The sequence below is a fragment of the Rhea americana genome, unplaced genomic scaffold (genome assembly GCF_003343005.1).
Source record: "Rhea americana isolate MKP2758 unplaced genomic scaffold, rheAme1 scaffold_23, whole genome shotgun sequence".
Lineage (NCBI taxonomy): Eukaryota > Metazoa > Chordata > Aves > Rheiformes > Rheidae > Rhea > Rhea americana.
Window position 1 is genome coordinate 3,488,234 of NW_028186346.1, and position 11,886 is coordinate 3,500,119.

The window sequence follows — 11,886 nt, forward strand, 5'->3', positions numbered from 1 at the left end:
CATAAGACAGCCACAAAAATATGGTGCAAATTAGATTTAAATAGCATTTATAATGGAATATTTAAGATAGAGATCTAGGGAGTGCCATATCCAAACCTGTTCCCCTATCTGCAGACCTGAGTAATACAAGATACCTCAGCCTTGTTACCTTGAGTCMTGAGTCTCAGACTTTTGGAAATATTTAGGTCTACATTCTTTTCTGCAAGGAGTCTTTTCAACATTCATATTTTCCTAAACCACTAATGCAGAGTTATCTATATCACCAAATCTAAAGCAGCAGCTACCCAAGTTTAGTAGGAAATTTGGGCCACAAGATAGATTGGTTAGTAAAGGAGTCCTATGAGAAAATAATCAGAACAAACTTTTCTTAGCCAAGCGTTTAACTAACTTTTGGGTGTTCARAATAATTTGTCCTTTTATACTGTGAATGCATATAGAGATAGAATACGATCAATAATGGCTGTGATTGTTACACAGTTTGGGTTATTGAGCCACCGCTTGAATATCAGGTAGACACTGAAGGTGACTGCTTTATACTGTACTATACTATAACATTTGCCCTAAACAGTGGAGGAATCTTTTCTGAAGAGCTACCTCTGTTTTCCTGCCTATTTCCCATCTGACATCTGCTCTATCCCCACACACACACTCACTCCTACTTCTCTGCTACCTGGAACATTTCCCATCACTGAAAAACTTCCTCTTTCCTCTGAATTTAGTGCCACTTTTTCTATTTATGAGCCTCCCTCTCCTTTCCACACACGCCACAAAACTGTACAGCAAAGCCAAAAGAGAGGACAAGCACCATGTTCAGCTTCTGCCACAGTTCCTTAACACAGATATAAAACATAAGTTTATAYTTAACTGTAAGGGAATTCCTGCTCTTAATCAAACTACAGGGAAATCTGAGTTGGGAGTTTTACCTACCGCTAGCACCAGCTTGATTAGAAATAACATRTGGAACTCATCCTGCTTCCAAAATAAGCTAAATAGAGGTTTCTTATTCTGTCAAGCTGAATTATCTTCTTCACCAAACTCCATGAAACATTTGTAACCATAAAAAAAAGTCTGCATCATTTATTCAGAACATTGACTGATAACTGTAAAATGTTCTGCTATTCAAATATACATGTAGAGCTAACGACATTCTGTGCATCTCAGAGCTGCTAAATGAAGTCAAAAACACGTTGAGTTGAAAAATCATCTTGCTTGTTGATCATTCAAGTTGTTTTTCTCCTTGTTCAGATTCTTAGCTATCTTGATCTAAATCTATAGAGAATATGTATCACACACTCCAGATAATCTTTGGAAATGAGAAAACTTTGGTCTGTCTTGGGCATTACACATAGGCACTCAGAGACTTTATTTATTACAATTCATAAGATAATGAGAAAAACTGAAYTTTTCATTAGAATAATATACTTAGCTGCCAAAGGAGTGTGTAATAAGTGGATAGCTAAAAATCCAGCTAAGAGCTGAAACTAGTCAAGGTCACCTCCTGTAAGAATAACCAAGAAAACAAAGCCAAAGCACTAGGCCTCTTCCAYGTACTTTTTTGGACTGAAGCTCACATTCATCAGTGGTTCAAAACCTTTCCTCTGTCTTCGGTGTTGTAAAAGGACAAGCAGYAGAACTAGCAGGACCAGAGCTATAAGTGCTCCTCCAAGTGTGGCTCCAACCATGATARTCCAGCYTTGAGTTTCTTCAAGTGAATCTGGAAATACAGAAAATCTGAAGTAAAGACTGCTCATAATTTTATTTCTCAAATCACATGAGAGAAAGAGATAACATACAGTCTGATAATTATTACTACTTGCATGACTAAGAGATCCATTGGCTACAAGGAAAGTTGACAATCCATCATGTAACCAACACATGTAGCAGAGCCAGAACATTTCCTGCCTCCGACATTTCACACAAATGAAACAGCTGGGAATGAGAAGGATGAACAGTAACAGGAAATAGAGACTATTCTCTTATTTAATTTGGCCAAAGTTATGAATGACTTAAGTCACTCTTTTCATGATGATATTTCAGCATATTAATATCCATGATAATTTTGTCCATGGAAAATCCTCAGCTTTTSCTATAGACAATGCAACCTATTGCCAAATTTTTAATTGAAAATACTGTTTATTATGGTTCTGCTGACAGCTAGCTATACATCACATCCTCTGATCYTGAACCACTGTCAGGGAACTACTGTTTTCTTATATAATATTGATCTTTCTTACTGTATGAATAAGTTCATCCCASTACCACTTGAATGAATTATTTTATTTTGTTTTTGTAATTAATACTTTCGGAAGATTTGGGCAAGAAATTCCTACTGTCCTATTCTGAAAAATGCTACAGATACTGAGATGTTAGTTACAAAGTCTGACTCAAACAACATTCAGGAAAAACTCTCAAAAAAAGCTTAAGGTGTTCTCAATATCTTGGTTCTATTTAGACATAAAGGCTTAAATCCAGAGGACTCRAGCAGATGTCACATATTGTCTACAGACGTGACTAAAAGTTGTGTGCCCCAATCAGCAGTGCCTCTCAACAAGAGAGTTGAGGGCAGTCAYGCCCAAATTCAGTATGAAGCCAAAATGATTTATTTACCGTTCTTCCAGCTCTTAGATTAGAGGCAGTAATGTGATTAGGTACATTAATCTCCAGCTGGGTGGTTACATAGAATAGAATTATCAAGTTATATATTTAGAYGAAAGAGAAGGGTTATAACGGAAAAGCTTCATTCTTTGAACATTGACCATCCAAATGGGAAAAGAAATTCTGCTTCATAGTGAGCTAATAATTTATTCAGGTCACAGTCAAGTACCAGCACAATCRCAAGCTGCCTTTGCTACTCTCCAGGTAAGTGGTGCCAGGGGTCAGCAGCATTTCCAAAGAAGAAGGGGGTACAGTGGTCCAGAGGGTGGAAAACYGAAATTCATTAACAGAGGAGGTCAAAATGTTCAGGGGAAACTCTGAGGATATCCCTGAGAAAAGCACTGCGCAGGTGTCTAGCATGCCTCAGATCAGGGCAGCCTGTGAAGGAAGGACAGGGGATTTCAATCTTTTGCAGTCTGTAGATGTTTAAGCAGTTTCCACAGATTAGAACCAGAGATACAAGGTAAGCTCTTAAAATAATTTTTTGGCCATGCAGATTAGATAAGCACCTATAGCCTCTCAATGGACTCGGAGAAAGAAACTGCTCATATTTAATATTGGTTAAGTACATGAAGGACAGTTTTCATGCATTTCTTCCATTTGTAATTTTTATAAAACTTTGTAACTTGTGTTGCAAAATTTGAACTTTGTACAGAAATACTAGAGGGTTTTTTGCTCTTTGTCTTGATCTGGTTTGTGTCAAAGTTGATTTCAAAAGAACAGATAAACTCTGAAGCAAAACATAGTTATGAAGAAATCTTTAAAACTGGGAGTTTATAACACAAAACACCCCAMATACATCCATCCAGAGCATCCAAAGCTTAACAGAGTGTATCTCTAATGAGTTTCATGGTGCAGCATAATGTGCAAAACAAGTATTTTCTAATGACCAACATTAGCCAGACAAGCTTTCTGGCAGAGAGCCTGACCTCTGAGAGATTAAAGGGTGCTGTAACAGGCATAAACAGTGGCAGGAACAGGAGCCAAAATCAGAGACTCCCCAGTCCCAAAGGAGCATGCTCATCAATGTCAGAGCAGTTTAAGTTGGTGCATTTCGCTGCAGAGCAGAAGGAAACTCTGCATATGCTTGTGGTCCCCACAGCTTACCTGGTGAATTGTAACTACCCAGGCTACAACAGGATCCCACATGTACATGATTGCTGGTGACCAGGAGAACACACACATGCTTTCATAAATGGTGCCTTATTTTCCAAATTCCTATGTGACTGAAAACTTGAGCTGTCACATCACTTGGCCTGGAATTACCTCCATACCTCCAAAACATACCTGGTAGGTTGATGGCATAGGTGTAGCCAAGCTGCTCYGCAGTGAGGAAGAGTTGGTCATTGGTCACAGGAGGGAAAAAAGGGACCATATTATACAGTCTGTTGTGACCAATTGGGGCCAACTCCTCAGGCCACGCATTGTCAGGAGGGCTAAACCGTTTCATCCATTCGTCAAAGATGGCATCAGTAAAGGAGTGAAGAACCTGCAAATTGAGTCATGCATGTTTATTAAGTTCACTCTTGAAAAAATTGCACAACTGGTCCTTTCAGGAGGCACCAGGCACCTAAGAGCTATACAGGCACACTGTAATCTCCCCTCAATAAGCACAACATTTCTGTCACCAAAGGACTGTGTGGGACTCAGGTTGTGACTCAGAATATCCCAGCTTGGTCCCCACAACCCTCTTATTGCCMCAGGAATGGTGAAATTTTGCCTGCCCTCCCCTGAGCAGGACAGATGTCCTGAAGGACTTACTGGAACTGCACCACTGCCCTACCATGCACAGAGCTGGGGACAGCTACTTACTGATACCTTGAGGGAAGCAGTTTTTAAAGAAAGAGAGGGGCAGCAAGAGAGAAATGAGAGAAAAGCAAGAGGGTAATCTAATTTAGGTGGGATTTACAGAAGAGGAAACAGGCAAAACTTATGAGAATGGACAAATTAAACCGCCATGTGGGATATTTTACTACATATTTTCTTGCTCTTTTACTGTTGTTCATCGTGAACTCTTTCTCCAGGTCATCATTTTGCAAAAGCTAGCTTTCTACCCTTGTTACTCTGAGTGGCCAGTGCACTGAAAAGTCAGGTCATTTATTCAAGTTACTTTCGACACTTTCTCTTGAAAATCCCGACCCAGGAATTTAGGCTCAAATGAATGCAATATGAATTGCTAAATAGCTTCGATTAATCTCGGCCTCATTTAGAGACMGTGTGGGTGAAAATGGGCTCTAATGTCCCAGCACTTACTCAGGGCAGCAAGGCTGAGATTGGTCACTAGAGGGAGCTCAAGACACTCACAAGAACCGACAGCGCTTTAATGCGTGAGACGCAGTCGGGAAAGGACATTTCAAGAGGGGAAGGAGCTTCACGAAGGTATTGCAGAGTATGCCTAATACTGTSGTTATGTTCAAAGGCATTAAGTGCTTTACAGGTGCGGAAAGGCATAAAATCTTTGCTCCAAAGCCTATGCTGGAAGCTCATAGTACGTCCACAGTGTGAAGGGATGTGGTTCGTTTGAATGCTGTTGTCCAAACAGCTGTGAAATGTCTGCAGTATCAAGCAGAAGGGAAATCCTTTGCTTTTCCTCTCTGTATGTATATTTAAGACTTGATATCATAATATCTCTCAGATGGAAATTAATGGGTAGGTCTTTCCTCTTATGTAAGGGTCCACCRAGTTCATTCGGGTTAATCTGCCTCTCATGCGTATTTTACTCTTGCTTGCCTTTGAACGTGTCTGGAAAATTGCAGCAAATTGGATTCTTCATGGTCATTTTATAGCCTTCCACCAGCAGCACAATTCCTGTTCCCCACGGATTTGATCAAGTCTTTCCCAGTAAGTTTATAGGCCTATAAAATTCTAGTTCAGGAAAGCTGTTTCTAAGTTGACTACAGACAACTATTATATATGTCTGGGGCTGTTCAAACACATTTCTAGTGTACTTTTCTTTTTAAYGACCACCCTGGAAAAAATTAGTCCTGTAAATGCCTTAGGACAAATAAACCTGTGTGTAAAAATAGAAAGGACCATGAAATAAAGATGTCATTGTGTAAGAAAGGAATTAATGCAGGAATTGAAGAATTATGAAGGAAACAATCTAGAGAACCACTACATAAATAGTCAGGCTAGTTTATCAAATTATTTTCAACAGAAAATTACAAAACTATAGAATTAAAATATTAAAACAGATAAATAAATTCTATTAGAATATTTCTATGTAATCACTGTGGTTTAATCTAACAAAGAAGAAAAAACTGGCATTAATATATCAGGGAGCCAAAAAGAGTAGCAGAGAGTAGCCAGCTACTGGCTGGCTTTTTATTTGAATGTTGCTGTTTATGCTGTACATTGCAGTGCGATTTTATACTAACACATCAGCAAAATCCTATTATTTCTGTTCTCTGAGAAACCAGATGTTCTTCCTCTTAGACTGTCCTTTAGAGAAATGTTTAAAAAATAAAAATAAAAAAAAATAATCTACTGTCTGAAAAATAATTAACCTAGTTTTCTGTTTCTCTTGTTGCTATAAAATTGTCTGGTAGAAGCCATGAAATTTAGATCCTACATAATGAAAGGATTCTAGGCAACGTGACTTGGAATAGTACTCTTCTCCCTAGAAACTGATTTTATATTGCACAAATCATCCTGAGATTTCTTCCTTCTTTATTTGACCATTACGCAGATGTGGCAGTGTTCAAGCAAAGAGAAAAAGGTCTCACTTTGTACGTAGAGGATTCATTTTAGGGGATTCGCTTTACTTCTATTCTGCAAATCCCTGGTGAGATAGTTGCCTTTGAATCACAGCCAGTTACACTCGCACTGGGGAAAAAAAAAAAACATACCACAAAGATGGGATCATTGGCGGCTGCGTGAGGGAGAACACTGGTCCCATTCAGAAAAGAATGAGCCAAATTGTGAAGGCTCAGCATTGACGAGTTCAAGGTACCATCTGGTTTATTGAACCCTTCCAGCGCATTCCTGTGGATGGATAAAAAAATGTTAAGCAACCACATCTTGTTTGGAAACACGTGAATAATAAATACATGTGACGTAGCTGGCTGCAGAGGAGCCAAAGGACAAACCTGAAACTGAAACTGGAATTACGAAAAAAGGGCGGGCTGTCAAACTCTTGCAGGGAAAGGCAGTTCCTGACGTCCTCCAGGGTAGGTAGCTGCCGGCTGGAGCTCTGCCACGGCCCCCTCCACAGCGGCCCTTCTTCCGTCCCATTGCACAGAGTGACCAGGCGGTTGTAATCATCCAAACTGAGTGGAAAATGGAAAAGGGCACAAGCTAGAGCAGGGTGTTTATGCCTGTTTGCCTTTTTTTCATTGCCACCGTGAAAAAGGGACCTCATCTATCTGAGAGGGCAGAATATACGGCCAGGCTCACCATGGGAAATCTCTGTTTGCCTCCAGTGGCCTGGAAGCTGAAATTACTGCGGAGCTGCCGTCATGGCCCGATACTCAGTGGCTCATTCAGAACAAGAGTCGCTAGATGCGTCTCAGCAGAGAAGACATTTCAGAAAGAGCAAGCAAAGCTCCATGCAGGCCCTCTCCCATCTGAGCATTTTGGAAGAGCAGTTTTTGCCAGACAACYCCAAACTGTTGAAACTTTTGGTACTGAGTAAGGACTAGCTTTTTAACTTTTAGCAAAGAGAAAAAACATGGAAATCCCACTATGCAATAGGCTAAAGAAATGCAAGGAATGATAGAAAACAGGTTTTCACTTTTCATTTTCTCAACTTATTAGCAGAAAAGTGGCTACATTACATCACATCCACTTTTTCAGGRCCTGCAGGACAAAAAGCCCTGCAGTTGCAGCAGTTGTCTGCTGGCTAATGAGGTGGAGTCTTTTATATCCAGGAGATAAGAGGGAAAGAGAAAAAATATGTAACAGTTGGGRAAAAAAATATGCAAGTGCTATTTAATATTAAATGAAATGGCATTTTCCTAAACTGCTGGAGTAAGAAAAGTCTTTCTGTTTAAAGACGAGAGTCCAGTCACTTCAGTTTTTAAAAGCAAAACCCTATGTATCTTAGAGAAAAAGTAGGGACAAAATACAAAGCTAACTAGTGCCTAAGGCTCTAGTTAAGCTCTTTAGGTACCCAGAGAAATAGAATCTTTTCGGAAGAGCCCTGAACTTTCAGCACCTCCTTCTGACCTCCTACCAGCCCCAGTCTCACAGAAGAATATGAGTATTGTAACCAACAGCATCATACATCATAAGGGTCCAGTCCTCCATGGGAATCCACCATCAATGCCCTGCACTAACCCAAGTTGCTACATACCTACAGAGAGCTGGTAGTGAGATAGTGGCTACYTTTTTTTTTTTWACTTTGTAATCTGTGTGAAAATTCAGCCACTTTGAAGTCAACTACAAAACTGTATTAAATACATTGGATTTAAGATCTCATGCAATGCAAGGAAACAAAATTTTCAGCCTACCTGCAAATTGTTCCAAGATCAACTGGGTGTTACAGAGAATCAGCATACTGGCATTTCTCCTTTAAAAAGATATTTACAAATGTGGCAAACTCTTCAAACTTTTGTCAGACTGAGRTTGGTTGAATCARTGAAGATTCTGTACCAAAAGAATCRTCCTAAAAGTATATCTCAAWTTTCTCTGCTCTTTCAGTGGTGAAGCTTACATAGCACCATCTGCCTACTAACCCATCATGAGCCCGGGTTTTTAGAAAGCAATCTTTGCTCTTTTCCTATCATTCACTCCCACTGCGAGAGCAATCTAAGACATATSAAGCTGGGAGGAGTGGCTGAYACACCAGAGGGCTGTGCTGCCATTCAGAGYCCTGGACAGGCTGGAGAGTTGGGCAGAGAGGAACCTCMTGAGGTTCAGTAAAGGGCAAGTGCAGAGTCCTGCCCCTAGGGAGGAAGAAATAACCCCAGGCACCAGTACAAGCTGGGGACTGACCTGCTGGAAAGCAGGTCTGAAGAGAAGGGCCTGSGAGTSCTGGTGGACAGCAAGTTAACCATGAGCTGGTAATGTGCCCTTGTGGCCAGGAAGGCCAATGGTCTCCTGGGGTGCATGAGGAAGAGTGTTGCCAGCAGGTYRARGGAGGTRATCCTGCCCCTCTCCTCAGCCCTGGGGAGGCCACGTCTGGAGTGCTGTGTCCAATCCTAAGCTCTCCAGTACAAGAGAGACATGGAGCTACTGGAGAGAGTCCAGTAGAAGGCTCCAAATATGATTAAGGACTGGAGCATCTGCCCTATGAGGAAAGGCTGCAAGAGCTGGATCTGTTTAGCCTGGAGAGGAGAAGACTGAGAGGGGATCTTGTCAATGTCTAGAAATCTCTTAYGGGAGGGTGTCAAGAGCGTGGGGCCACAGGCACAAACTGAATCACAGAAAGTTCCACCTGAACACAAAGAAAAACTTCTTTACTGTGAAGGTGACACAGATTGCCCAGAGAGGTTGTGGAGTCTCCTTCTCTGGAGATATTCAAAACCTGYCCAGACACGATCCTGTGCAAAGTGCRGTAGGTGACCCTTCTTGAGCAGGTGAGTTTGATTAGATGATCCCCAGAGGTCCTTTCCAAMCTCAGCCACTCTGTGATTCTATGATTCTGTGAGYCACCAATAGTGAATGAAAAAACAAGATCTGGCCAGTATGTAAGTTTGTTGTAGTCATTCTCTTACCTGCTACAAACTGTTTGCCAGAGGGAGAATCTGGAGTCCATGCTGATTAGACTTGGGTCATCTGGCCGAGATGCTCCGAAGAGCTCATCTGTGCACACATCACACTCGTTTCTACCTGTGGCAAAATTCCAGTAGGGCAATGCAAAGGACTCATTGCCAATCAGTCGCTACGATGGAAAGAAACATGTTAGCGGGGAACTGCCTYTAAAGGAAAGAGAAAAAAAGTGGTTCTCCAAAACTGTTGTGGTAGATACTCTGATTCTGCTTTTCATTTGAAAATGAGCAACACAGTTCACAATGCTGCTCCAACTCTTTTCAAAACGTTGTTGCATTAAGTCAGTCCTAACAAAAATACTGTCTCTAGTTACTATACTTTTGGATTATACTTTTTTTTTTGTTCAAATTAAGCTTTCTAGCAACTCAGTAACCAAGCAGGAGAGCAGAAGAAATGAATCAAGCCTTTAAACAATTAAGAGGTTTTATCAGTGAAGTGAATGAGTAACGGGTAAAATTATATATATGGTTTGCTTTCGCTCCAGAAAAGGTAACCTTGGGGAAGAATCTGATTTTGTATTAATAGAGGAATTCTGTTTATTTGCTTGTATTTGCTTGTTAGATAGGATTTCATGCAAGCAAGATCCTGCAACTATTTTGGTACCAATCAATTTCAAGGTTAAACTATAGTAATGCTGCTAATATGGAAGTAATGCAAATGTGAATGCTTAGCCAACTGAGTGTCTGGCACATTAATATACATTGCTTTAAAATCCATACCTAAATAAATGAATGTATTAAATGTTATTGTTAAAGGGGCTAATATTTGGAGCTGCTTTCCCTAAGATGGTGTCTTCAAAATTAGCAGGCAATATCTGCCATCAGTRTTTGTTTATAAGTGTTGCTTTGATTTTCTTAATAAAGAGGTTACTTCACATCTTCTGCTCTTTGTCGAGAATATATAGGAAAATCTCCATGCTAACCTTCATGTAGCTGTTCATACTAAAGCCCCTAATGTGGGATCTAGTATATCTTCATCTGACTATTGACTTCATTTAAGTTCTAGTTCCTCTTGAAAATGTTCACAGTCATCTTCAAACTGCTCAGCACCTTGAAAGAACTAAATTCACTTTAAATAAAAAAGGACCAGTAAGCAAACATACTTGGGAGTAGGTTGTACAAGAAACTATCCRAGGAAATAGCTTATCCTCGGCTAGCTGGACAAAGATGTATAGCATAAGAGAGAAGCTATCTGAAAAAATAGAAAGGATAGTTTGCTAACCTGTAGATCTCTTTCCAGCAAGAGCAAATGGTACCTATGCCAAGTAACAAAGGCAGGTCCTTGGTGTGAGAAATCAATAGCTGTGAAAGGGCGGCCAGGTCCTATAAAGAGAAGATATAATGAGCACTTCAGTATCAGATGAAGCTAGAGAGAAAATGACCACTTTCTTCTATTACGTACATTTGAGTCAAATAAAATCTCCAGCTCTGCATCTTTGGGAAAAGCACAGATCAGAAGCCAAAATAGTTACACAGGATTAGTGAAGAAAGTCTTCTTTGGATATTAATTTCAACATTTCTCAAAAATCACTTTCCAAAAGGTTTGGTATTGTGAAGATTTCTTCTATTTTTAAGGCTTAAGAAACAGTCTTACTGTCTAAATCAAAACTCCTCTCTGGTATGTACCACATCGTCTCATTTTCTTGCTCAGCAACAAGGCTTACACATTCTAGTCTAGTCTAGTCTATCTGTTAAGAGAACCTTAACATTTTCCATAACCTGCCAACAGTAATTCAATATGTCTTTTGCCACCTCTTTTTTTTTTTTTTTATGGGCTTTTTATTTCTCTTCAGGCTTGTGCCAGCCCCCACTACAGAAACTCCTGAAGGAACCAGCTAAAAGGATGAGGATCTCTGCAGTGTTTTGCAAGGAGGTGAAATATGAATCTGCAAAGGGAAATTTGGTGGGTTTTGTTGCTAAGCATTTCAGATCACTGCAGTTCTCATGACTTTTTCTCTTTCTGGCCCTCAAAAGCTCAGCAGAAGAGCTTCCCCCCATTTAGGAAATCCTTGGAAAAAAAGGGGTGCACTGTTTTCAAAATGTACCCCTTTTGAGACAGGTTAGTTTTCCCTTCATTTAGCTGACCAATTACTCATGGGYACTGACACCACTTTCTCCTCTTTTTTAAATAAATTCTTATCTTAGAAAAAACAAAYTACTTGATGTAACATAGCTTAGCCCTAAGTGAAAAAACAAACCACAAAACCATCTGTAATGTCTTAATGCACGCTTCGTACATAAATACTGTTTTGCCAAACAGATTTGTAATGGTTAGCCATGCTTTTAGAATTAAATCTCATGCTAGATTTCAGAAGAAATACAGGTTTTGTCTTTTAAGCAGTCCAGCAAAGTATGCGGTTTCTCCTGAGGTTCACAAATAAACCTAGTCTTATTTTTCTTACAGGACTAGATATTGATTCTGTAGTGTCCAACATGCTACAATAGCTGTTCTCTAGAAAAGGAAAAAGGAAAAAGGAAAAGGGAAAAAGGAAAAAGAAAAAGGGAAAGGGAAAGGCAAAAG

The 11,886-nt window shown here is 40.0% G+C and overlaps 1 protein-coding gene across 1 annotated transcript in view; it reads right to left on the reverse strand.

Annotated features, from left to right (window-relative positions):
* Positions 1 to 1,532: 1,532 nt before the first annotated feature.
* The window catches only part of DCT (dopachrome tautomerase), an 18,773-nt gene continuing 8,419 nt past the window's right edge, over positions 1,533 to 11,886 (reverse strand). The window contains exons 3-8 of the mRNA XM_085306034.1: positions 10,588 to 10,688; positions 9,312 to 9,478; positions 6,744 to 6,923; positions 6,504 to 6,639; positions 3,943 to 4,144; positions 1,533 to 1,714 (exon numbers count right to left, since the gene is read on the reverse strand). Coding sequence (XP_085162160.1) covers positions 1,533 to 1,714; positions 3,943 to 4,144; positions 6,504 to 6,639; positions 6,744 to 6,923; positions 9,312 to 9,478; positions 10,588 to 10,688 — 968 coding nt within the window. The remainder of the gene's footprint in view (positions 1,715 to 3,942; positions 4,145 to 6,503; positions 6,640 to 6,743; positions 6,924 to 9,311; positions 9,479 to 10,587; positions 10,689 to 11,886) is intronic.